This window comes from Megalops cyprinoides, chromosome 18 (assembly GCF_013368585.1).
Source record: "Megalops cyprinoides isolate fMegCyp1 chromosome 18, fMegCyp1.pri, whole genome shotgun sequence".
NCBI lineage: Eukaryota > Metazoa > Chordata > Actinopteri > Elopiformes > Megalopidae > Megalops > Megalops cyprinoides.
The window spans coordinates 7,662,591-7,688,411 of NC_050600.1; the positions used below are offsets into that span (position 1 = coordinate 7,662,591).

General features: G+C 42.9%; 3 protein-coding genes across 5 annotated transcripts; 2 read left to right on the forward strand and 1 right to left on the reverse strand.

Annotated features, from left to right (window-relative positions):
- Positions 1-285: 285 nt before the first annotated feature.
- ino80b (INO80 complex subunit B) lies at positions 286-5,086 on the reverse strand. Its single transcript, XM_036551594.1, has 5 exons — positions 4,665-5,086; positions 3,303-3,501; positions 2,054-2,178; positions 1,470-1,642; positions 286-1,132 (listed from the first exon to the last, which is right to left on the reverse strand). The coding sequence occupies exons 1-5, from the start codon at positions 4,705-4,707 to the stop codon at positions 674-676; spliced, it is 999 nt and encodes a 332-aa protein (XP_036407487.1). The 5' UTR covers positions 4,708-5,086; the 3' UTR covers positions 286-673.
- A 233-nt stretch (positions 5,087-5,319) lies between these two features.
- On the forward strand, positions 5,320-14,802 carry aadat (aminoadipate aminotransferase). Of its 3 annotated transcripts, XM_036551518.1 has the most exons (15): positions 5,320-5,387; positions 5,866-5,949; positions 6,728-6,800; positions 7,028-7,196; positions 7,888-8,020; positions 8,317-8,391; positions 8,909-9,118; positions 9,397-9,462; positions 9,958-10,040; positions 11,129-11,225; positions 12,459-12,520; positions 12,889-12,953; positions 13,203-13,309; positions 14,338-14,439; positions 14,537-14,802. In XM_036551518.1, the coding sequence occupies exons 3-15, from the start codon at positions 6,734-6,736 to the stop codon at positions 14,576-14,578; spliced, it is 1,278 nt and encodes a 425-aa protein (XP_036407411.1). In that variant the 5' UTR covers positions 5,320-5,387; positions 5,866-5,949; positions 6,728-6,733; the 3' UTR covers positions 14,579-14,802. The 3 variants fall into 3 exon arrangements, with proteins under 3 accessions (XP_036407411.1, XP_036407410.1, XP_036407412.1); XM_036551517.1 differs by lacking the exon at positions 5,866-5,949; XM_036551519.1 differs by lacking the exons at positions 5,320-5,387; positions 5,866-5,949 and adding an exon at positions 5,453-5,503.
- Positions 14,803-16,572: 1,770 nt separating this feature from the next.
- mfap3l (microfibril associated protein 3 like) lies at positions 16,573-23,761 on the forward strand. Its single transcript, XM_036551380.1, has 3 exons — positions 16,573-16,732; positions 17,856-18,269; positions 22,027-23,761. The coding sequence occupies exons 2-3, from the start codon at positions 17,993-17,995 to the stop codon at positions 22,914-22,916; spliced, it is 1,167 nt and encodes a 388-aa protein (XP_036407273.1). The 5' UTR covers positions 16,573-16,732; positions 17,856-17,992; the 3' UTR covers positions 22,917-23,761.
- Positions 23,762-25,821: the final 2,060 nt, after the last annotated feature.

Consider the following 25,821-nt stretch of genomic DNA (forward strand, 5'->3'; position numbering starts at 1 on the left):
GTTCTTCCCTGTCTTGGCTTGACTTACAGTACAGTTTTACATCTTGGATTCTTAAAATCATAAATATTCTGGAATAAACTACTGCACAGTTGGATATCTTTTACTGGAGTCGAGACATCTTACAAACCTGCATTCAAACCCATGCACAATGTTCCACACCCCACTGCTCCACTTTTCCGTGTATGACATATCAAATTATATATTGACATATTAAATCAATAATAAAAATCAATACCAATGTGCTACAATGTGCATCTGTTAGAAAAACAGTTTATTTCACAGGCTTTTACAAAAATAAGCTTACCACTTTAATTCATATAAAATCTAAACCACTCGAGGCTGCCCTCACACATACAGCTATACATAAATAAATACATGTTGTGTTGCACTTATTTTCACTGATTCACACGTCCCACACTCATTTTAAACATAATTCAAGCATAATTCATTTGATAATTAAGGCGTTTAACTATGCGGAGAAAGTCCCAACAGAAATGAAGAATGCTATCCGTAATATGGAACAGAAATGTAGCACACTAAAAAAAAAAAAAAGGCTCATGTCATTCAAAATGGCATCCCTGTTGGTACTACAGCTCCCTCACACTTATTTCTCAGACTATACACATTTGAAAGCAGAAGCCCTGCTGTTATTCGGTCCTTTGAGAATGTCCAGTCAGGCCACACCCTGAACCATGAGGTTCTTCCTGTAGCACTCTAGACTGCAGAGTGGTATCCCAGTCTTGGAGCAGGAGTACCTCTTGATGTTTAAGCAACCCTCAACCCCGCAGTTGACTGGGGTGGGCGGGGGGCAAGGGGGCGCGGAGGCCGGGGTGGGCACGCCCTGGGGGAACGAGATGGCCATGCCCTGGAATGAGTCGGAGTAGCGGACCATGGGGCACAGGGCCTGCTTGGACTTGCGCTCTCTCATGCTCTTCACCTTGGCCTTGCTGGTCTTGGTGAGCCTCTCGATGGTCTGCTTCTTGTTCTCCTCCGCCTTCTTGGCGGCCTGCAGGCGGCGCTTGCGGGCCCGCTCCTCCCGCTTCTGCATCATCTCCTCCGTCATCTCCTTCTCCTTGTAGCCCATGGGCAGCTCCAGCAAGGGCTGACTCTGCTGCTTATGAAGCAGGGCTTTCTGCGGCCACATGAAAACACAGAGCATGCTGGTAAGAGTGAGAAGTTTCTGTTTTCTGAAAAATTCAACACGCACCTATCTCTGTGACCACTACAAAGTTGGTGTATTCAAAGCTGAATTTTATACAGCCAACTTGAACTTCCTCAAAGGTTTAAATTGCATTCTATCTTGGACACAAACCACCTCTTAAATCCAAGCCATTCACACTGAATTTCCATCACCGCTTTACCTGTCTGCTACACCACCTCCCTATCAATCCTAATGTGCATCTTTTTTACTACCATCTCCCCATACCCCCTTACTTGCCTCCCACACCACCTATCCATTACCCCTTTACCTGTCTGGCTGTAAGCAGAGATTCATCGATCTCCTTCTTCAGCTCCCCGTTGTCATCCAGCTCCCCTTTCTCCAAGGCGTCCAGCCACTTCTCCTCCTCGTCCATGGGACCCCCAAGGAATGACTCCGTATCCATGTCAGGAAGAGGGGAGGGGTCCAGATTACTGTCCTCATCTGTAAAAGCCACACACACAAACAATTATCCTGGAATTAACTTTACACAAGGAGTTTTCTGATAATAACCGTGACTGAAAATACATAAGATCAAAGCTTGTTTTTAAGGATAGTAAAATTACAGTTAAACCTCAGTGCCTATGTAAACAACGGGTGAAATATGCTCTCATCAAACTTAAAAAAAAAAAAAAAAAGCTTATCCCAGAAATGCTCAATCAGGACTGAGCTGTGGAGCTATGTAGGAGTACCTGGATTAAAAAAAAAGTTAATATAGTTAACTCTGACTAAGCTGTCAGAGGATGTGAAAAATGTGCTTATAAAATTGATATTGCTTGCTTTCCAAGTGCACTTGCTTGCGCTGGATATTCTTGGTCGAACGTTTCTTGCTTGCTGAGGACGGTACACACTCACCTAGCCAGGCTCTGTACTGCTCAATGGGGACACCCTCTGTGGGCTCATCGTCATCGTCATCGTCCACGATCATCAGTGGTGACGGGGAGCGAGGGACCTCCGGGACCACGGTGAACGTAGGTACACTGTCAAGGTGATAGAAAAAAAAAGCACATATTAGTAACTCCTGAGGTAGGAGGGGCTTCAGCATGAGAGGGAGGGCAGACTTAGGCATTTATAGTAAATCTATTTTCTGACACATCACACCAAGGGTACTCTGATTCTGAAATCTGAGCCATTCTATATGAAATCAAAATGATATTGGCATGACTGTTTCCAGCCATCCTGAAATTTGTCATAAAGAAAAATCTATTAAAGTGAGGCTGTTTGGCAAAATTTCATGTTTGTCCTGAAAATAATTGTTGATATATGACTGATGTTTCTGAATTTTTGTGACTACTTAGGCTACGAAAGACACAAACTTTTGACCCATACATGCTACAGACACAAAAACGTCATACTCAACCTCGTATTGTGTGCCTGAACATGAGTGCTACTCAGAACATTTTTATGTATATTAGCTTCTTTTGACATATGATACTGTTATTTATTGTTACTGTTAAATCCATTGCATTTGGTCCTAAAACCTTACTAGAAAGTCATCAACTCTTGGACATGAAAATGAGTGAGCTGGTCCAATTGGACTTACACCTCTGATGTATCAGGGTGTGTGTCAAATCACAGTCAAGCTGCCTTCAAAAAAAGGTTAATTTTTCCCAACAGCCTTCCTCTGTGCGAGTTTTTTAATGCCAAGTTGCAGGACAATCAGAGAGGGTCATGCCAATTCATTTTTATTTGAAATCGAATGACTCATCCTGCATAAATCCATCCAGCAGTGTTTTATACTTGGGAATGCACCACCAGATCTCATCCCACCCCTGAACTACATTATTTACATGAATTTGCCTATTAGACAGCCTTAGTCATAGCTATGTGCTTAGCTTGCATTTTACCAATTACCATCTTATGGGGCTGGGTATTTTATTGGAGCAATTCTGTTTAAGTACCTTGCTCAAGGGTACAACAGCAGTGAACCATACAGACATTCCCCATTCACTAACCACTGTGTTACACTACCCAAATTAGAGTCAAGATACCAATTTAAAAGAGTACACCCGCTGAATCTACCTCCCAGATTCACTGCAGGTTTGATAACTAAATGGCACAGCGCTTAAATATAAGCCCCCCTCAAACAGCTACTCAAACTGACCTCTTAGTGCCCAGGGTCTGACCCCCTAGTTTGATCTTCAGCTTCAGCTGGGGCTTGATTATGATCCCAGAGTCGGACTCCAGCGCCTCTGAGGAGAAGCTGTGTCCCCCATCCTCCCGGTGGTGCTTCTTCTTGTGTTTCTTGTGCTTTTTATGCTTCTTCTTGTGTGCATTGTGTCCCATGGACATGTCCATATCACCTAAGAAGAAAAAAGGATACCGAGACAGAAAGATTGTGAGCGTCTGAGTGACTGACAGAGTACATGGATGGATATTCACGTGTGTACATTGCTAGATTGTAGGCGAGGCTGCCTTGCATTCCTGTCACCCATTTTATTAACTTTCCGATCACTCAGATTAACAAAGACATGTTTTTACAGGAGTCATTCAGCCAAAGATTTAAGTGATGGCTCATCTCCTACTGATTCAACGCGTATACATTTTAATTCAGACATATCAAGCCTGCCTGGAAGCCAGTGAGTCCACTTGAAAGGGGAAATAATGTGGTGTGGTCTGTTTCAATATAACGCGAATCCACTATTTTTACGTTACTTCACAGCAGATAATTAATTGCATCAATTAGTATCCAGTTTCGAAATGCCAGTTTCTTTCGATAGGGCGATATGCACACTTGCAGAAATATAAAAATATAGCAACATGGAGCTACGTTACATTAAGCTGTCAAAGATCGAATAAAGTAGCCATGTTATCTTGCAAATACTGTTCTGCAACAAGCTAACTAGCTAGTTAGGTAATACCTGCTATCTCGTTAGTTACACGTATTTGATCAAGTGAGTTTGTTAACGTTAGTTACAATCCCATGGTTAACTAACTACAGCATCTGATCTGCTTGTTCTGGTGAACGCTAGCTAAGTTACCTAGCTACTCTATGTCCACCTCAAGGACAGCTTTTCACAGCAGTCGGCTGAAATTCGCCTTGCTCACACATACACAACACTTATAATTTTCGAAACGCTTAGGCAGCTAACTTATAATCATGACCAGCATCTACTGTATCTTTCGAAATAGTCGAGGGAGGCAGTTAGCATTAGCTACTCTGGTCAAAACACCAGCTAGCTATGGGCAAACACGGAGGACTGCTAGTCAGCTAATGTGTGTGCTAATGATTGAGGCTACAGATGCATTGAACAGACATCTAATATGATTTGTGTCATACAGCAAACTAATTCTAAACATGCATACCCTCTATACTGCCTACATATATTTATGAGTAATTTATTCCCTCTACAAAACAGTATATCGTGTTCGTAGCACCTCAGGCTCTCTGTGCGGCCTACTATTGCGTCTGCGCTAGCTTGGGCTTTTTCCCTTAACTACAGAAAAATATAAAATTTTTCCTCACCCGAAAGAAACTTTGGATGGATCATGTCTTTCTTCTTCCCCATTGACACTTGTGTCCAAAACACGGAACTTGACAATAAAATGTGTTAATATTGTTTAAAAGCTACATCATCACTGCAACACATAAACTGTGCTTCATAATGGAAACGGTAGGCGGTGTTTTTAGCCAAAGACTACTGTCGGAGTCGTTGATAGGTAGCTTCAAGCAAGCTGCACTGCGCTAGCTACAAAGTAGTCAACTGCCTAAATTTATTTTTTCGGGTAAAATAATTTAAAATCTTTATCTAGCTTGCACAGTAAGCGACGGAATTATAACAGAATAGACACGTTACACTTGGCTAGCCAAGTAGAAGTGATTTATTTTCCTGTGAAAGTGAGATCGCAGTTGCACAATATGTAATGCGCTGCAATAAATAATATAGTTATTTAAGTTATTTAGCTTTAATACATCAGGTCAGCAACCCTTCACCTTGCAACACTACGCTTACAGTGGTATTAAGAGGTAGCGAGGTTCCCTTGTGGAGTTCTGTAGTTTAAGATGCCGCATGGAAGTATGGGCAATGAAGTGTTTGCGGAAGCATTTTTGTAACGTGTAATTGGGGAAAAAACTACACTGTCCATCGTCACTGTAAGCCAGAGACCCATGGCAAGGTCAAGTCTTTAACCATGTTAGCACGTTAGTTTAAGAGTCAGATGAAATCAAACGCTGAAGTCCATTGAAAAGGTTTTCTGAACTTTTCTGCTCTCCTAAATGGTCGTGCACGTTATACACACATTCTTACTCTAATCGATGCTGATGATGCTAATGAGATATCCAGCCTGCTAACTTACCTTGCTAAGGTAGACGTTAGCGGACTAATTTAGCAGTAACGTGGTCTTTTGTAAGGCATATGACGTGTCTGTCTTGCTACTGTTAGCTAAAAAGTTACATATTCAGCGTCTTTTTTAGTTAGTTACTTAGCTAGGTAGACATGTATAGGAAATGTTGTTGGATTAACTTGACCTAGCTGTTATTTTCAACTGGCGTCCTACTGGGAAGTATCACGAAAAAGATTAAATTATGTCACAGTAAAAATGTCGATAACCACATGAAGCCACCAAAAAAAAGATATGATCATTATTAATTAAAACTTTGAAAAATTGCAGAGCTCAGTTTTGAGTGAACAGCTTGGTCGCATGTCTTGTTTTAAATGTTTCTGCAGATGCACAGACGGAACATTTGTATATGTATGACCTAGATCGGCAGGAGTATTCAAAGCACGAAATGCTGACAATTATGGCCCACGGTAATTTTACATAGTTTGCTCCTAGGGCTAGTTGTCATGCAGCGTCCATTTTCTTGTCTTATCAGAACAGCCTTGAAACAAAGTTGCTTTGCTTTTAAATCGCCGACTGAACAAATTTAGTTTGTTAATTAGTTGCTGTATCTTTAAAAGAAATAATAATCTAAGAATTGTTTTCCTCCAGTCTATATACGGACAATATTTGCAGTCTTATCCTGAATGGGATCCCTTTCATCATACAGTGTCTTAGATCTTCAATATAGTGCCTTATATGTTCGTAGAATCTTGATAATTCATATGCAGAGCTCAGATTTAAAAAGTGACTGCATTTGCATTTTTTAATAATATAATTCATAAACCTTAGTACGAGTAAATTCCCAGCTAACCTCAGCCTTAATGTAACATTTGAAGGGGTTGAGAGTAATTTTGCCTCAGCATCACATACAGGTAAATAGTTTCAGGTAGGTAAATTGCGCAAACAAGAATCTCAGAATGATACATGATACAAATGGCAGATGGTTTTGATAGGGTTTCAACAGTAAAATTGTATGGAGGAGCTATCAAGGAGATTAGAGGGTCATATGAATATAGGTCAGACTTCGCATGAAATGACGCTCACAGTTTCTATTTTGGACTGTAATTTAGACTATATGCGTTCTCCTTCCAAAGAGGATATGATGTAATTTTGTCTGTTGTTCTCCATGTTTAATGCATAAATTATTCATAGTTCCTCCTTAATGCAGTGTGTCAAGCTTGTGAACTTTGCTTCTTCTTGTTGTAGGTTGAGATGAATTACTCCAGATTTTTGACTGCCGTGAGTGCAGCAAGGAAGCCTTCTCCAATCCGCATATTAAGTAAGCCCAGATTCAGATGCAGTGTTTCCTTTTTAGTGTCCCAGATTTTAGTCACAATATTTAACACATATTTAATTTATCTTGAAATAATGTCATGTATATTTAGTGGGACATTGTTGCTGAGTGTTCTTTTTCAGTTGCTGTTTTTTGGTGCAATATTCTGAGAGAATTCCAGCAAATGTTATGTGTTTTGGAAAATTCACGTGAAGTGTCATTTCCCTGTGTAGCTGAACTTCAACAGCGGTCACCCCCCTCTTTGATCTCACTGGCTGGGGGGGCTCCCAACCCCAACACCTTCCCCTTCCACTCTGCCACCATAAACGTGAAAAATGCAGGCAACATCGTGTTTGATGAGACGACAATGAAGAGGGCCCTCCAGTACTCTGGCTCCTATGGGTGAGTCTAACTTTTGACCGGGAGCCCACCAGCTACCTAGAAATCTTGGGGCTGGGGTTGCATGCGGCATTGTGGTAAGCAGCAGGGTTTTTAACTGAAAGGTTGCTGGTTTGAATCCGTGGTAGGGCACTGCTTTACCCTTGGGCCAGGGTACTTAACCCACAATTTCCCCAGTAAATATCCAGCTGTATAAGTGGATAAAGTGATGACCTATGTAAGTCACTCTGGGCAAATGACAATAATGTAATACCATTGTAATATAATCTAAATCATAGAACATACTCACTTGGGTGCTCTGTGTACAAAAACCCCTGATCACCAATGCTACATATTGGAATTACTTCCAGTACATGCACAAAAAACCTTTGCTCAAGGCAGAATGTGTATGTCTGAAACATATTTAGAGATATAGCCTATCATTTACCTTTATGTTTACATTTACGTTTTAAAACCAGGTGCCGATCAGACATGATCTACTACCACTCTCTCTATCTCTCTGTCGCTGCAGACTTCCGGGAACCTACAGCATAGGCATTTGGTGTTATCGTTTTATGGATCCTTATCTGCTGTTATCACTACTGAGCAAATACACTAGTCTCTGCGTGTGGCACTTTCATGTACTGGAATTACTCTCTTTCAGTAATAGTGCTGTGATTTGTGGTTAAATTGGTGTACTCTTTGACCTCCCCAGGATCCCAGAGCTCATCTCTTGGATGAAGGACCTCCAGAGGAATCTGCACAACCCCCCCACAGCGGGCTACACCGCTGAGAAAGGGCAGATGGAGATGTGTGTGACAACAGGCAGCCAAGAAGGCCTTTGCAAGGTGCAGTGTTTTGCAAATTTACATTCTGCCATGTACATGCTTTGCAAGCACCTCAGTCAGCTCCCAGTCCTTTTGAGATGTTTGGTTTACACAATCTTTTGCCCATTCATAAAAAAAGTTTTGTCACTAGAGCAACTAAGTTGGGGACAGCAGTAGGGGCATACCCAGTTAGGAAAGTGTAAATAGTCCCAACGTGCTCCAAGCACTGAATCACCTGCAAGTGCACTTTTTGTCCCTCAGGAAATCCATAATAAAGTTTGTCTTTTTCCCCCACCCCCATGCTGTTTCTCTAACAGGTGTTTGAGATGCTCGTTAATCCCGGAGACAATGTCCTTCTTGATGCACCTACATATTCCGGAACTCTGGCAGCGGTAAGAAGTCCCCAGATTTCTCAACATTTAAAGCTTTCTGGATGATTGACATCAATTTACTTTGCTTCTGACAACTGTTCACTGCAGCCCCTCAGCTAATGTCAGGGGCTATTGGATTATTACAATAGATTCCTCTGTCTGAGAGCTGTGTTGTTATTACTAGATTTTCTTTATTTATAGGCGGTATAGAGCCATATTTCATTGCTTAAGTATACTGGCCGTATTTATGTAAACACCATTTATGCCACGTGTTTCTTCAGTTTTTACAGGGAGGTGTGTGACAAAATAAATCATACTGATTCAGTATTCCAGTCTCAGAGGAAGCTGCTCTGAATGTTCTGATTTATGTCAAAAAGAAGCTTTCAGTGCCATATCTTTGAGAGAATAAAATATAGTTTTATCTGAGTTTTACTTTCTGTATTACTTCAGACTTTCACTTGACACATGAAAGCTTCCTTTTAGAAGTGCGTTATCACTGTCTTTCACTAATGACTTCCTCAACATTCTCTGATCACAGCTACAACCACTGGGGTGTAATATAATTAATGTCCCAAGTGATCAGTATGGAATGATCCCAAAAGACCTGAAGGAGATCCTTTCCAGGTGGGACCCAGCAGATGCCCACAGGCCAGGCAGTACAGTTCCCAGAATCCTCTACACCATCCCCAATGGGGGCAACCCTACTGGGGCATCAATGACCACGGAGCGGAAGAGAGAGGTCTACCAGGTAAACACCCCATGGCATACACACCCAATGTCAAACCTATAGAGGTGTAGGCTAGTTTGTGTCCATACTCACATAACTAGACCAGGAGGTTATTCCTGGAAGAAATATTTCTTTAACATAAAGGAACATTAATGCAGGTTTATGCAGTGCATAGCTGTTTGTTTGTTAAATAATTAGCAATAATTTTGTTTGAATTAATTTATTAGTACATTTATGGAATTTCATATGGACAAATATAAACTACAGCCTACTTGATGCTCTTCAATGTGTTTTTAAAGCTTGCCAGAGAATACGACCTCCTTATAATTGAGGATGATCCCTACTATTTTTTGCAGTTTCAAAAGGTAAACATTTTCCTCTCCCGGTAATGATTAATGCTATTGATGACATTGTTTTCTGAGTTAGAAATAAATTGTGGTGCTAATGCTAATGCGTTTTCAAATTGTGAAATGTTTCAGATTAAATGTGATTTTTTTTTTATAGGAAATGACTGTTATTCAGACTTATGCAAAAAAATGAATACACAAAGACAGACAGATGTAGGTTGAGCAAAATATGTTCTCAGAAAGTGTTTGTTAGGGGAAATAAGTGAGTAAGTAATAAGTAAGAGGGGATTAAGTTAATTTTGATTTAGTGAGGGAAGGCCGTTTAGTAGTATGTATATGTATGAATATACAGCACATTATATCAGTATACAAGTAGGACTTGTGGCACACACAGAACAAAGACCCTTGCTATTTATCTCTCTGATTTATATGGGAAATAAAGCAAGGCATATGCATAGGTCTGTCCTTGACTTGTTCTAATTTCTGAACACGCTGGTCTCTTACTCCTGGAAGCCCTGGGCACCCACATTTCTCTCCATGGATATAGATGGGCGAATTCTCCGGACGGACTCCTTCTCAAAGATCCTGTCATCAGGGTGTGTAAGAATGGGGTTCTCTGCTCTGGGGGGGTCAGCTTTTTTAAACCTTTGCCTTACTTACTGGTTACTCTTGTGATAGGCAGTTAATGCGTACTGACACAGAGATTATTACTACTTGTACTATAACAATTACTACTAATAATAGTAATAATAGATAAACAAACTTGTGCATTCGCCCTATTAAAGAATTCTATGCATCACAGCCTGCATAGATATTTTTAGGTGTGCGGTTCACATTATTGACTGCTGAACTCTAATCTCTCAATGAAAGGATGTATAGTGGGTGTGTTACAAGTGATCAGACTCAAGTCAGAACAGTTTTATTAGTCATCACCACTTAAGTGCCATCTTGTTTTTCCAGTTTTTAAGGTGCTTTATTCCAGCCTGTTGTTATGGTTGTAAATACACTGAGAACCAGAGCTCAGGGCTGGGGGACACAGAGTGCATTACAGTTGGTTGCTCCTCCTTACAATGTGGCATGGCTGCTTCAGCACCCCCCACGCACCAGGCATGCCCGACCCTGGGTGAGATGCTTGCTGCTTGCTGTTTGGAGCCATGGGACAGGCAGTGGAAAGGAGTGTTCCCCAGGGAACAGGAGCTGCCTGTACAGCATCACCGTTTGTAGTGAACAGATGCGTTCTGTTTGAATGGAACACACACCCGTGTAAATACATAACCCACGTGAGAGTTACCACGCGGTTCCTGGTTTACTTTAAGCGCTCTGGGGATTTTCCATCTGACTTACCTGCAATCTATTTACACTGCTTATTCTGCAGTGGATTTGTATGTTAAGCACGTGTATGTGTGTTTTGGCAATATATGGAGCTTAAGGCTTCTTTCACAACCTGTAGCAAATAAATGTAAACCTTTGATGCGGCGCAGTTAGTCGTTTTTATACTAGTCTTCACAAATACTTTTCCTTTTGTAAGGTTAGTATACTATAATTTCAGACCGAGGGTGCAAAACTTTTTTGCTGTCCTGTTTCTTCCTAAATCAGTGTTCCCACTTGAGTTCTGTTGCATTTCCTGTTCCTTGTCAAATACATATGAGTTCTCTTTAATTGTGGTCTTTGTGTCTGTGTGCAGTCTGAGGATTGGGTTTGTAACAGGACCAAAGCCTCTCGTGGACAGAGTGGTGCTCCACATTCAGGCCTCCACCATGCATACCAGCACATTCACACAGGTGAGCAAGCCCCCACCTTTTTGCCTCACAGAGGTAAACCAGCCCCTCTCACAGGTGTGCACGCAAGTGAGCCAGCACCTTATGTCTCCGCCCCTCCCATTACCCTTTCCCACCCCCCTTCACGGACTGCTGAAAAGTTCTGTTGTCAAAAAATTCACCTCAGCACAGATTATGGTTCAGTAGAATTTCTCACTAAGCCTTGAGTGCACGTTCTTACAAACAAAAGCCTCTTTCAATATTAGCAGCTGCTAAAACACTCATTTTTTTGTTTTCATTCACTGTAATCTGAGAAGAACATACTCCAAATGAAAACATCTTACTGTGCTGGAAAAGGAGGAACAGAAGTGGAATTTGTTGACTGCGTTGTGTAATATAAGTAGAAACGTATCGGTTGTGGCTGTAGCTGTGCAGAGCAGCAGAGGGTGGGCCTGTAGATAAAGACAGAAAAGGACAGAGCTGGTGCAGTCAACCACAGAAGTTAATCAAGTGCTAATTCACCATGCAGCGGCAGGTGACAGTCATGCGTCCTGCACCCAGCAGATAAATGAGAGGCAGCCGCGGTGCTGTAATTATTATTCTTGCCTCAGGGATGCGGGGGCGGGCTGGGGGAGTATAGCACGTAGTTTGAGATATGATGAGGAAAAAAAAATTGCACAAATACTAAATGAACACAAGTTTGCTGCATTGAAAGTGGATTGCGCCAGGCCTGGTCAGCAGTAGATATGCCACCGTTGGCAGGGCTGGGGGGGGGGATGATGAATGCGCAGGCATCGACCCCCGCGGGGGAAAAGTGAAATTACTGCTCAGCAGCTGGGTTCCCTGGGATCAGGGTGTGACAGACAGGCGGGGATTCGTGTTTCCTGTTTCCACGTTGCCAGACCGTCTCGGCAGCAGCAGTCGGCAAGCAGAAATGCACAGCAGATACAAAAGCAGTCCTTGCATTGGAGGGGGGGGGGATCTTTTATCTTTGATTGAGCTCACATGGCAGTCACACTTATACTTGCTGAATCAAAGCCATTTTTACCCATTCGAGGGAGTAATTAGGGCACGAATGAGGACGTGAAGGTGGATTTGAATCCTAGGATAGCCACATCTGTTTATATCCACAAGGTGGTTTACTTAATTTATGCATTTAAAATAACTCCAGCTGTATAAATGTAAGTATAAATATATAAAAATATAAAAATATGTATCTACAGTTATCACAGTTTTTTTTCCCCTCTGTTTTTCCAGCTTATGGTTTCTCAGCTGCTGCATCAGTGGGGCCAAGAGGGGTTTCTCAACCACATAGATGGGTGAGTCACTCATTCATTCAGTCAGTCGGTCAGTAAGTCAATCACATTCTACCCAGCACTGTCTGCATCAACGGAATCGTGTGACAGGAAATGATGTTCATTGATGTTGCTCTCCATGCACTTGCTACCATTTGTGCACTGAGTGGGTTTGTGACATTTACCATGTTGTTATTTTGTTTTTTTTTTTTCCCCCAAGAGCTCTTTAAGCTTTCTGTAGTCGCATCTGTGTGACCTCAACAACAAAACGGGCTTGCTGTTGTGTGCAAGCCATACAGCACAAATAAAAAAATATATATATGCTGTTTGACAAATGAGGATGAAAAAGCAGATGAAATACTGAGAAGAATCTCTTTGTCTCTCTCTCTCAGTGTGGTGGAGTTTTACAGAAAACAGCGTGATGCCATGCTGTCCTCAGCGGACAGATGGCTTAAAGGTCAGTATTCACTTACTACTAATGTGTGAACCGATGTCCCTGTTAATGCCTGACTGAAGTCCCACAACGATTACTGTGGCAGCACATGTGGTAGCTCCTAGACTTAGACATCTTTCTAGCTTTGAAGGAAAGGATTTTTAAAGAGCATGAAAAGCAACCCTGAGCAGTGTGCTTTGCTGCTACAAAGTGTGTAACGTAAGTGGGAGGGAGAGTGGAGAATCACGCCCCCCCCCCCCGCCTCTGCATTAGACGTGGCAGAGTGGTACGCCCCAGCGGCTGGCATGTTCCTGTGGATAAAGCTGAAGGGCGTTGCTGACACCCAGCAGCTCATCATGGAGAAGGCTCTGGAGAAGGAGGTGAGCGTGCCACACCCGTACCCGTCTCGCACGCCAACTCGCACTCCCTAACACGCACGCACTTGATCTGAGTCTCTCAGAGTCACACTGCCTCTTGTGCATTTGAATTCACGCTCCCTTAAGTCTTTGACACACCTTCCCGATGGCCCCCCAACTCTGACTCCTATTGAGAAGTAATTGCCATTCTGTATATTATCAAACGTAACTGGGTATATAGAACTTATGGTGAGAACAAAGTTAATACCCAGAATTTTTGCTTCATTATTAATCAGTCTTCAGTATTATTATTACCATCATTATTATTATCTCTAAACTCACATTAACTCGCTCACCCAAAATTACATGCTGTGCTATCACTCTTAACTCATAGAATGGTGTGTGTTAACTGCTGCTTCAAGCAGTGAGATCTCAAAAAAGGGCTCTGTGAGGCTGAGTCTGAATAGAGAGTGTGGGAATGTATGGAAATCAACCATTGTCCAAAGAGCGCCATTCAAGTAATACGCTGCATTTTCCCTCCCACACAAGTGCGGCCCTGACTCGCACTGATTGGTGCATCCCAGTCTGGAAGAGCAGGGAACACAATGATCCATTCTGTGAGTTAACGTGGGATTTCTCAGTTTATTTTTCCTCGTTCCAGAAAACTGGGGATGCCAAGAGATTACATTTATTAACAACTCTCTGCAGAGCTAGTGAGGAAGTTAAAAAAATGTATCAGACAGGCATTTATCTTCTAAATAAAATTCATTTGAACACAGAGACTTGCTTGATCCACTTGCTGATTATTTCCAAACTCACTTACCCAAAGCAAACAGAGGTCTGGTTTTTACTTCACACACGGCCTATATGTATATCTTTGTGTTTGTGTGTTAAGGAAAGCAATATGTTGAAACATACCACTACTTTGCTGTCTGTTATATGTTTTATTTTGTCATCTACAATAACTGCATTTCCAAATACTTTCTAAACTTCAATGAGTGGTGCACAGTACTAGTGATTTTTTAAATTTTAACATTCCCTTTTGTCCTCAGGTGCTACTGGTCCCTGGAGGGGTGTTCAACATCAATAGCTCAGATCCCTGTCCCTATGTCAGAGCGGCCTTCTCACTGTCCACCCCACAACAGATAGATGAGGTAACACACACACACACCTTAATAGTCACCTCAGAGTTGTTTTCTCAGGTGTCGCCATTAACCTTCGGAAATATCCATCTTTTATATTTTTTGTCAGGCTTTCAAGAGACTGTCTGCTCTAATCAAGGAGGCCCTATGAAGAAGACATCACAAAGAGACAAATAGCAGGGACAAATCAACAGCAATATTTCCTTACAAATGGGTAGTGTTTTAACCTCAGATATTTTACAGAGACATGGTAGCATGGGACCTGAGAGTCTTGAATGCTGAATTCTCTACTTTCAACTGCCTTCAGAAATGGTTATCACTTTATTACAGCACACTACTGTCTTTGATTCTCGGCTGACATAAGTATTTATTAAGACACGCTTTTCATGAACTGTAAAACATACTTTTGTATGTTTACTTTGAGCCTTGAAAAATGTTTATAATTGTCAAATGAGACATTTAATGTAAAGAAATGAACTAAAAGTAAATGTTAAGTCAAAAACCATCTGGATTAAAGAACTGTGTTGTTAATAACTGTCACATCATTCATTGTGTTTTGTAGTACAGACAGTAAGTACGAAGGAACGCTTCTTTATTCATTAATTCCTTTAGAATGGAGATACTGTCTGTTAGATTAGATGCAAGAAGACATAACAGTAGAGACTTTCACAACACGGCAGCACTTTACAGGGCAGACACAAGGCTGCACTACTGAATAAGGAGTATTTATTTGTTTTTAGTTTAAACACTTAGCTGTCACGGGTGGCTGAGTTTTTTTTTTTCCATTAACTTTGTATATTTTAAACAGCTATCCTGTTATGCAAGGAAGATTGGACTACTGTAATGTCATCTTTCAGGGCTGGGAGGGAATGTAACACATGACTCAGGTTTTGCAAGAGTTGATTTAAAAAGGTACCCTGTCAATTATTAAGTCTGTCTAGACTGTAGAGTGGAGCCACTGACACCGGAATCAAGGACAACCACTTATTCACCTCATCCGTCTAGGGGGTTGTACCTGAATGTGATTATTGGGGACCATTCTGATTACTAGGGAGTTCAAATTCAAAAACACCTGGAATCTGCATAAACATGAGCTGTCCTGCCAGTTTTGTCTAGCGGAAAAGCATTAATTTCATTGCACGGGAACTGATAAAAGTGGCAAGCGAAATAAAAATGCATCTGTGATGTTCTCTTGGTTTCGTCTTCACCAGAATCACATTGCCCATCAGAGTCAGTCCATTGTTACTTGCAACTCAATCCTAAATTGCATGACCTAATTAATCACCCAGTGCCTTAGCTTCTAAATGTGTGCATTTTATTCGCCCAGATCAATTTCACCGGTCAGATATATCAGTCCAATACCTCCCTTTTGCTTGACAGGACATTGGCACATTGCCTGGACCAGAGACTGTGATACTTGGGTCTGGGATTTTATGTGAGTGGATTCCAAACGCGAGAAATGTTGGATGCACACAGCCTTCCTCAGCCTCGCTCTGGGGGACAAATTTGAACATCATGATTAATTATGCTTTCCTTAAGATTTACCACATTTATCGCCACTGACAACTTGCCATCTCAGCAGCCAAAAACGTATGGCCGTTTTATATTTTTAAAATACATTATTATGTGCCTAAAGCGATAAATAATCGAGAAATAAATTCCAACATAACGTTCTACGAAATTCATCTACAGCTACCAAATTATTATAAGTATCCCTTAGCATTTCGCACCCCATAACCCATCTACCTCCTGCACCAGTACGGTACGGTTCAGTTATCTAGTCAGTGGTCATAAGAGAAGTTGTAAAACATGAAGTAGCCAACGCAAAGGACCCTTAATTTGGACGTGCTCTCGACGATAACAAAATTGATGTTATTAGCATAATTGCTTACCGTGTGCTATAGATTAAAGCGATTAGCTACCTAGAAAAGAGAGACCTTATTTTCCCCTCTCTTAACGCTGCTAAAGGTCAAATACTCTGCCACGCAGACGCAGCTTTATAGCGGATGCAGAGACTGTTAACAAAGTAACTGGAGTTAATTCATTTCGTAGCGGACCCTAGGTCTGGTGAGGGTTCGAGCATGCGCAGTACGCACCGACCTGGATTTTTTTTTCGCTCCGATGATTGAACTGCGGTGGGGAGGAGAGAGGGGGACTGTTCGGCAGCTGTTGATGGGAGATGGAGCACGAATAAAGGCTCTGGGTGCAAGGCAGACTCAAATAACTCTTTCATTCTCTTCTTACAGCCGCACTTGATATCATTCGGTCAAGGGTATGTGACCGCGAATAGAAAGCTAAGTATATTGTAAGTATCCTGAACTCTTTGTCGGCTAACGACATTTACCGCTGTGTAAATCGTAGATGTTTCGAAACCTGGTTGCTAGCTGGCTAATTTAACGTTAGCTGCCGGCTGCCTCGCTAGCTCGCTTGCTACCAATAACATGCAATTGGTAGCTCGCTGTGTGCCAGCGTTTTCTTTCTTTTTTTCTTTCGGCATGGATAGATAAGCATTTTGCAAAACCTTTAATCGAAGAATTAATTTATTTGCTAAACTTTTTCAGTATCAATTTTTCCATTACGAGAGAGCTTTCTCGTTTGATTGTTTGGCAGTCTGGCTTGCTAAACGTGGCTTAATGACCAGTTTTGCTAATTTTTGTTCGGCTCTTTTGCGTGAGTAGATAACCCGGCCATAGCTTAGTCGGAGCGTGCGGTTTTTTCCGTGTTATGCTGGATAGCTAACACTTTTTTTTACATTTTGCGTTGTTTTTTTTTGTAACAATAACGTGGCTTATTTTATGTGCTTCTCGACCGTGGAGTCGATGTCAATAGCGTGAACCGTGTTTAAAGTGTCGGGTGTGTTTTACTCGCGTTGTGAAATATGTGACAAATTGGGCAAGTTAAGTAACTTAGCGTTCGCTAGCTATGCTCACTGCCGCTATTTCACTCTTAATAGGTACCGCTACGGCATATTAAGATAAGGAAAACGACTCTAAATAATTGGTTAATGTGTAGCAGTTAGCTGACATAGCTAGGAAGACATCTACACCTCCCTCGTTGTTTTTCCCGTTACCAGGAATAGTCATTTGCTGGTTAGCCGGCCAGCTAACGTAAGCGGTTTCCTAGGAATATCGTGCTTTGTGAATGGTGGGCTGGCTAGGACGCTAGCAGCAGTTGGTTGTTGGGCCTTTTGTAATCCGACCCTGCTCACAGTAATCGATCCTTAAAAGTCAACATTAAAAGCACTGTACTAGTGGTATTGGTCATTGATATGTCGCTATCTTGTACAATACATGGAGATCAGTTAGGGCGGGGATGACTTCCCTAAAGTTAGCAACATAGCTAGCTAACGGTTAACTGAAGGCAAAAATGGCTAGTGGTATGCACTACAGAAGTACCAAGTTATCTAACGCTGTTTTTCCTTTTTTCAGAATAATGTTTGTGGGAGCAGAGGAGAGACGCGCGTTATGGCGGATCAAGGCTGTTTGTAGATAGCTTATTCTTGTCCAAGATGCAGACGCACGTGGAATGACAATTCGCCTTGGGGTGACAGCGACAGTCAAAGAAGATGAACGGATCAAACGGATGCGCGTTGATGCTCATGGTGTCCGCTATCACCCTCGCTGCCACCGGTGCCCTCGCACCGGCTGCCGCAGAGATGAACTATACGGAAAACGGGACCACGGCAGATAGCGGGTCGGTCCCCGTGGTGCTCACCAAAATCAGTCAGATCATCGCCCGCGAGGGCAAAAGCGCCTTGATTGACTGCAATGCCACTGGAGACCCCCTTCCAAATGTTCAGTGGTTCAACTCTCACGGAAGCTTGTTAGACGCCGAAACAAGCAGTAAGTACAGTTTGATTTCCAGAAGTACTCAAAAAATTGCACGCAATCATATACACCACAGATTAACACTGTCTTTAAGCATGGTTATTTGTACGCATGCTAACGCCAGTGCTTACGGAATCCTTTGTTCTTCCATGCAAATCAGACATTTGGGTCACATCGCCCTCATCAGCAGCACTGCAGTGTTAGAGGTCAGAATAGATTTACACAAAGTGTGTTATTTCCTGGTATTGGGGTTGGGATCACTGCTCTTGGTTGTCAGACAGTCAAAGACAAACTAAACTTGAGCTCCTGTCATCCTCATCTAACTTCCCATGACTTGCTTTTGAAACTCTGTGTGGCAAAAGCATGGCCTTCTGTAATCATGGACTCCCCATCTCTGCAGCTGGTGCCCGGTGCCTTTTGCTGAACGCTTTGCTGATTCTCACGTAGGCGGTGTGCTATTGTCTGTGCCGCCTCCTCTTCGGTCTCTGACGAGCAGGAGAGAGCAGTGGCGGTTGTGTGAAATGAGGGAGCGCTCACGGCAATATTTGTGTTTGCAGGTCTGCACATGTCAATGGACGTGTAGCCCCCGGCAGCTGTGAATGTATTTTGGGCCAAGTATTTAAACCAACCGTTTAGGTTTTACCCCTCGTGTCTTCCTGCTCCTCTTGAGTGTTAGAGTTTCTCATGCTTTCAGCGCTGGCACAATGAGGGCTGTATTTTTCCCTTCCTCTGGGAGTTCTGCCTCTCGCTGGATTGCTTTATAAGGCTACCAGGCTCCAGTCTCTTTGTGTGTAAAGCCTTTTCAGGGAGGCCTCACTCAAAGTCCTCCTTGGTTGGTTGCAACAGCCAGGCATTTTGATGGTAGTCACAACAGCTGCTGTGAAGAAGGGGGAATATCATGTATATATTACTATAATGCCGACTCACTTTCAGGGATCAGTGTCTCTTGATCGGTGTGAATTCTAGCGTAAACACTTTGACGAAGACATTTAATCCACATCAGCATTAACTTCACTCATCTCTGGGCATGCACTGCATGCTCTAACGACTCAAACACATCACTGAGAAATAGTGACATGTCAAGTACAAGTACATTGTGTGGTCTTATTTTCCACAGTGTCAAACAGCAACTTTTAGTTTATTTCTCATGATGGAACTTTTTTGATAAGAGCTATTTAGGTAAGCATGGATGAAGAGTGGAATCGCATTATCAGTGGTTTGTAAACCAGGGGGGTAGAGACCTAGCTTGTCTGCCAGCAAGGGAATCTAGTCTATGTTGAATACAGGCCCAGAAGGATTTGACTGGGTTGTCAGTGTCACTAAGTATAACCCGCTACTAATTTAATACCAGTGTTAAAGTGAGATTTGAGATTAGAGGGGTATCTGATCGCAGATAAAACTGAAACCGCTCCGCAAGGCTACAGCATAGTATGGTGGCTGCAAAGTGAAACATGTATCTGACCAATAATTCCTGTATGCATTCATTGTTTTTCATCTGTCTGCTTAATACAACTCAATACACAGCCTAGGGCATCAGCAGTCACTGGCATTGAAAAGAGTGGGTTGTTGGGGAAAGTCACCCATTTAGTAGTCACTGTGGAAAAACAGTTTTACGTATAAATCTCATAAGCACAGTCATGTATTAAGAGTCAAGGAGCACTGGCAGGGAAGTAAATTTGCTGCAGATGAGTGCTTAAATTAAATCATGGGGTGGAGGAAAACGTGCATGAAAACAGCTCATTCCTTACAGGCGTGCAGGAACTTGCACTGTGTGGTTGTAGAGCTGGGCTGTTTTGAGATTAGGGCTGTGACTGTGGCTGTTAGGGTTGAAACACCCGTCAATATGGCAGCCAACCACTGTGTGTGTGTGCTGTCTGCATGTGTATGAACAAAAAGAGCCGTATAAAATATTTATGACCTGAAGGCAGAGCTCTGATGTGTGAGTGAGGTGTTGTTTTCGTTCCCATTTCACTTTTCTACACGCCTTACTGGATTTAGTCCCTCGTGTTGAATGTGCAGTTGTTAATCTTTCGTCAGAGACAGTGGGACATGGGGCAAAGGGTGAGAAAACATTCTGTGTATGTCCAGGTGCTGAGCCGATGGTGTTCCGTGTCAGTAGCACAGGGCTTTACTTAGAGGGGCAATTGTTTGAAAACACTTTTATCCCTGATCACACACTGCTGACCATGAACACTTCACACTTCCCGGTTAAATGTTTCACGTGAAGACAAGTGACTGTTCCTGGAACACGCTTTGCTTTCTTGCTTTTCAAAAGCAAGAAAAAAAAAAAGTGTTATCATTACGACATTTAGCTTCAACCCCTTTTACGCTGATTGAACCGGTGTCACTTTCCAAAGTCAGTGTTCCCAGCTCTTCTCTCCTACTCAGTTCTCACAACCAAATCCTCCCTCGCAGTTTCATGTGTCATCTGGGAAAGAGGACGGGGGGGGGGGGGGGGCTTGCCAGCCTCAGCGCTCATCTTGAGTGCAGACTGAGCCATACAATCCAGTTTGACATCAGCTGTGTCATTGGCTTACTGTTTGGGAGCCCTTAGCTTTGCTTGGTCAAGGATAGGAGTGGGGTGGGGTGGGGAGGTCCATGGGCTTTGCCTCTTGTCACTGGTGTCTGGCATCCTGTGATTAGTCAGGTGCGTGTGAGTTCCTTGGATGATGTCACTGGAGCACTGGTTGTCCTCCAATGAGTGCCCGCTGCACTGCAGTGCAGTGTGGGAGCTGTCTTGTAGAAAATGGCTGTTGGCTGCGTGTGAGTGTATCGGAGAATTAGAAGGCAAGACTGATGCCCAGTTGGCTAATCTGAAACTGGTGGCGTAAAGGGGGAAGAGGCTTAAAGAAAACTGCTTGAGTACATGTGACTACCAAGAGCTTGTGTTCTGGGTCCGGTGTCTCATCCCCTGCCCCACACAGTTGTTTGCATACAAGTGGTTCAAGGAAGGGCACATCAGTGCTGCAAGTGGATGGCATCCATCCTAAAGAGTGATGTAATTAATTGCAGTTCACTTGCGGATGGCTCCGGCCTCAAGGGGTATTGAATAAATTCAGCACACTCTGCCAAAACTCTGGCCGTCAGCTATTTGTGTGCACAGGAGTAGGGAATTCAGTCTTCCAGAAACACAGTTCAGTCTGCAAATTCAAGGCGTGTAATGCCCCAGATGGAGATGATGGTTTCATGCAGCACCTATTTCTAGGGTGAATTTTGTTGCCTTTAATCTGGCTATTTATACTTTTAAAACATTGTTCCAGCAGTTAAGCTATTCAGATGACTTAATGGTATATCATCGATTGGTGCCTCTACACTATACTTGGCTCAAGGCTCTCTGCTCTGGAGGCTCTGTGCTTTAACCTTTTACTTCACACTGCTACATATGTTCAAGTGTCATAACCAGCACAGATGCACCTCGTTTGTCGTTGTCCTTTGATTTTCCTGAAGATATTACTCACTTGTCATCTCAGCTGCCAAAAGCATGCCCATTTTAGATTTTAAAAATATGTAATTATGTGCCTAAAGCGATAAATAATAAATTCCACCCTTTAGATTCCACACAAAATTCATCTGCATCCACCAAATTATTACAATTATCCCTTAACCTTTAGCACCACACAAGCCATCCACCACATGCCATGCAGCAGTGTGGTACAGTCGAGTTGTCTAGTCAATGATCATAAGAGAAATTGTAAAAGCTGAAGCTGTAAAACAAACATCTAAATCTGTGTGAAAATTGATTTAAAAAAAATTTTTTTTTTTTTTTTTTTAGGCGGGAAGTGGTGGGTCCTAGACAACGGAATCCTCAACATCACCAGCATCACGTTTGCCGACCGCGGCCGGTACACCTGCATGGCCTCCAACGTGTACGGCAGCACCAACCACACGGTGACGCTGCGCGTGGTCTTCACCAGCGACGACATGGGCATCTACTACATGATCGTGTGCCTGGTGACCTTCACCATCATCATGGTGCTGAACGTCACCCGCCTGTGCATGATGAGCAGCCACCTGAAGAAGACGGAGAAGGCCATCAACGAGTTCTTCCGCACCGAGGGGGCGGAGAAGCTGCAGAAGGCCTTCGAGATCGCCAAGCGCATCCCCATCATCACCTCCGCCAAAACGCTGGAGCTGGCCAAGGTCACGCAGTTCAAGACCATGGAGTTTGCCCGCTACATCGAGGAGCTGGCACGGAGCATACCCCTCCCGCCCCTCATCATGAACTGCCGCACCTTCATGGAGGAGATCCTGGAGGTGGTGGGCGTGGAGGAGATGAGGCACACCTTTGTGCGGCAGGCCCCCGAGAGCCAGGACGCGGCGTGCGCCGGCGACGCGGACGTCTACACCATCCTCCGCGAGCGCGAGCGCAGCGGCTCCCCCGCCGCCGACTCGGACGACGCGTCGCTTCAGGAGCACCCCCAGCACATTGCCATCCAGGTGTCGGTGCACCCCCCGCTGGCGGACGGCGGGTACTGCGGCATTGAGTCCTCTGTGCCGGAGGCTACGCTGAAGGCGCTGTCCTCCGGCCTGCCACCTCCCGCAACAGCTCCGCTGCGCATGGAGGCGGAGCCACAGGACACGCCCCCGGAGCAGGGGAAGGAGGCGGAGCCAGGAGAGGGAAATATCAAACCAGCCCAGGTCATCTACGAAAGCCATGTGTAAATTTTCTTTTTCCAACTAAGAATCAATTTCCTATGCATTTTCAAAAATGAAAAAAAAAAAGATCAAGAACACAATAACAGGGTTTCCAGGCAGAATTTTTCAAATGGCTAGACCAATTCAGCATTTTTTTGGGGTGGAGGGGCATTGTACTACGTGTGACAGGGTTGTGGTAAGCTCTGCTCAAAGAATTGCATCCTCCTAATTTAATGCAGATCTGCAGTTTGATTTTTTTCATGTTGAATGTATGTGGCTAACCCTTAATGATGTCAAAAAATATCTGAACTGTAAAAAAATGCCTTTATTCATGAAAGCTAAAGGATTGTCCTCTGTTCCAGGGTCATTTATGAACAAATATATGAATATTAACTAAACATGAATGTGCATAAAGCGCAAACTCCCCTGTGGAAGCTCTCCTATCATTTTATTGTTATTATTGTTGTTGTTATTATTATTATTATTATTATCATTATCATCATTATCCTCACCCAGGTTTGTTGAATGCCCAACTAGATCTTGTGTTTAGTGGTTTTCTTGCCTTCAAAGATCGATGTACTGTATAGGAAGTGAGAATGTAAGCCTATTTATTTTATATAAGGATCTCTTTGAAAACATTTTGCTTTCTCACTCTTTTTTTTTTTTTTTTTTTTTTTTTTCTTCTTCATCACCTCCCCACCTCCACAAAGCTCTGTACTGTTGCATGCGACTTCATTGGTTCCAGTGCTCAGCTGACCTCCCTTTGGATTTTTGAACCTTCTTTCTGTATTGTCTGGCGGGGTTGTTATCATCCAGTGCTGCGCTGAAACTTGAAATGGCTCTTTTGTAGTGAAATAAACTGTCTGCTGTTACCACGGCTTAGCTGTAAGTTAATCGTGAAATGCAGCTGGCTGATGTAGCAGAAGTCACTGCACGAAAGTCTTGTGATGCCTTTACATTTCATCAGTAAAATATTGATAAAGCCAAAGCATACCAGTAGCGCACACAGCACAATCAAGTAAGCGGAATTTTATGGCAACGCATACATAATACAATTGAGTCAATGCACTGGCGAGTCACAGATTTCAAATAGAACCAAATGTGTGTGTGATTTTTGGCTGTTCAGATGACTGAACTGTGAAAGTTGGATGCCGCAGACGGAGAGTAACTGTCCGTAGTGCTAGGGACTTGGCGCTGTCTGAGGAATAAGCAGCATGGAAAAGGCTTCTAGGTTTCCCTGGCACTGAACCAGCTCTTGTCAGCTCTTCACAAAAGCCCGATTTATACTGCTTCTCTGGTTCTCCCTTGGCAGTAAAGGCACTTCTTGCTTCTTCATTTAGCCCTTCGGCAGAGGGTTTTGGTTACACATTCCAGGTTCAGTCAGTTAAAAGATGATTAAGATGGAACAAAGAGGATGGGGTTGTTTCACAGGCTGGCATTTTTCCCCCTCATATTTGAGGCAGAAAATTCAAATTACATCAGTTATTCTTCCACCTCTCTGTAGCTTTTGCTGTGTCTACAAAGACTTCCCTCTCTGAACACGGTTTTCATTATTGGCGGTGAGTGATGGTACCACAGTGATGCTTGGGTTGAAGTAGGCCTGCCCACGCAGAATCAGTCATCCGTCTTGTCTATTCTGGAGTTGTTTATCCACCTGCTGAACCCTGGATCTGTGATCAGGACCGGCGGGAAATGTTCCTGGAAGGCAGAACCATTTCCATAGTTACCTCTATGTAAGGAATAACCAGCTTTACAGGATCCATTAGATTGGATGAGAGCGACAGCAAGATAATTCTTCTCACATGTACTGCACAACACTTGCACCACCTCAGAGCCAAATCTGTGTGACATGAACTCCACACAGCAGCGCATGTGCTATGGTTGCACGCATGGCCTTTTACTACTTATGATCTGTTGTATTAATCAACAGTCAATGATAACAGCATTAATAAAATTGCACCCTCAAGTAACTAATATCAGTGAATGAATTGGCATTCAAATCACTAAATAGACTACAGCTATATTTTTAATTAGGTTATCAAATTAGTGACAATTATCACCAAAACTACAGTACTCTGACGTGTAGTGTGCTGTGTTCTCTGGTTAAAGTGGGGGCAATGATTGTGGTTATTTTACACCTGCTTTTTCTGTCCGTCACCTCTCGCTCTCATGAGCTTTGGAAGTATTACTTGGTGACATCACACCAGTCTCACACAGTGTCTCACACTCTGAGGGTGTGGGAATAACTTTGGAAGGGATGGGCTAGCTAGAGCAGCCTGTGAATCCTCAGAGGTTGCATTTCTGATCCAGTCCCAACTACTTCTAGCCTTGCCCCTACCTCTCAGTTTTGCCTGTGCAATTCTGCCATATTTGGGGGTGTCACAAATCTTAGGGGGTAAAGTTCAGCAAGGGTTTATGGGTGTTTTAGGCACATGAATCTCCTAGTTCAGGGGTGTCCAAACCTCTCCTGGAGGGCCACTTGCCCTGCATGTTTTAGATCTCTCCCTGCTCCAACACAGCTGATTCAAATGATCAATTTGTTACAAACTCCTGAAGCTACTGAATAACAAACTGATCATTTGAATCAGCTGTGTTGGAGCAGGGAGAGATGTAAAACATGCAGGACAAGAACCCTCCAGGAGAGGTTTGGACACCCCTGTCCTAGTTTAAACAGCAAAAAAGTGGAGTATTCAATAGTGCCTTAAATTTATTTATCACATTGGCTTTACACAAATGTAGATGTATTTCACAATAAAAAGTCCAATTTAAACATTAAAATATGAGCAACAAAGTAAAAAGGGTAGTATATTTAAACAAGTGTGTGTAATATATTAATAGCTGTATATTCATGTATAATTCTTATAGCAGTAATAATTATTAATACTTCTACTAGTACTTCTTATATTAGCATGATGTAGTTACATATCATAAC

Bases quoted from the DNA above. Each gene is read 5' to 3' on its own strand.
- ino80b (XM_036551594.1), bottom strand. From the start codon at position 4,707: ATGGGGAAGAAGAAAGACATGATCCATCCAAAGTTTCTTTCGG. The intron at 3,502-4,664 runs GTGAGGAAAAAT...TTTTCTTCTTAG, and splicing joins CCATCCAAAGTTTCTTTCGG to GTGATATGGACATGTCCATG. The intron at 1,643-2,053 runs GTGAGTGTGTAC...TGGCTTTTACAG, and splicing joins GCAGTACAGAGCCTGGCTAG to ATGAGGACAGTAATCTGGAC.
- aadat (XM_036551518.1), top strand. From the start codon at position 6,734: ATGAATTACTCCAGATTTTTGACTGCCGTGAGTGCAGCAAGGAAGCCT. The intron at 6,801-7,027 runs GTAAGCCCAGAT...TTCCCTGTGTAG, and splicing joins TTCTCCAATCCGCATATTAA to CTGAACTTCAACAGCGGTCA. The intron at 12,521-12,888 runs GTGAGTCACTCA...TCTCTCTCTCAG, and splicing joins TTTCTCAACCACATAGATGG to TGTGGTGGAGTTTTACAGAA.
- mfap3l (XM_036551380.1), top strand. From the start codon at position 17,993: ATGAACGGATCAAACGGATGCGCGTTGATGCTCATGGTGTCCGCTATC. The intron at 18,270-22,026 runs GTAAGTACAGTT...TTTTTTTTTTAG, and splicing joins GTTAGACGCCGAAACAAGCA to GCGGGAAGTGGTGGGTCCTA.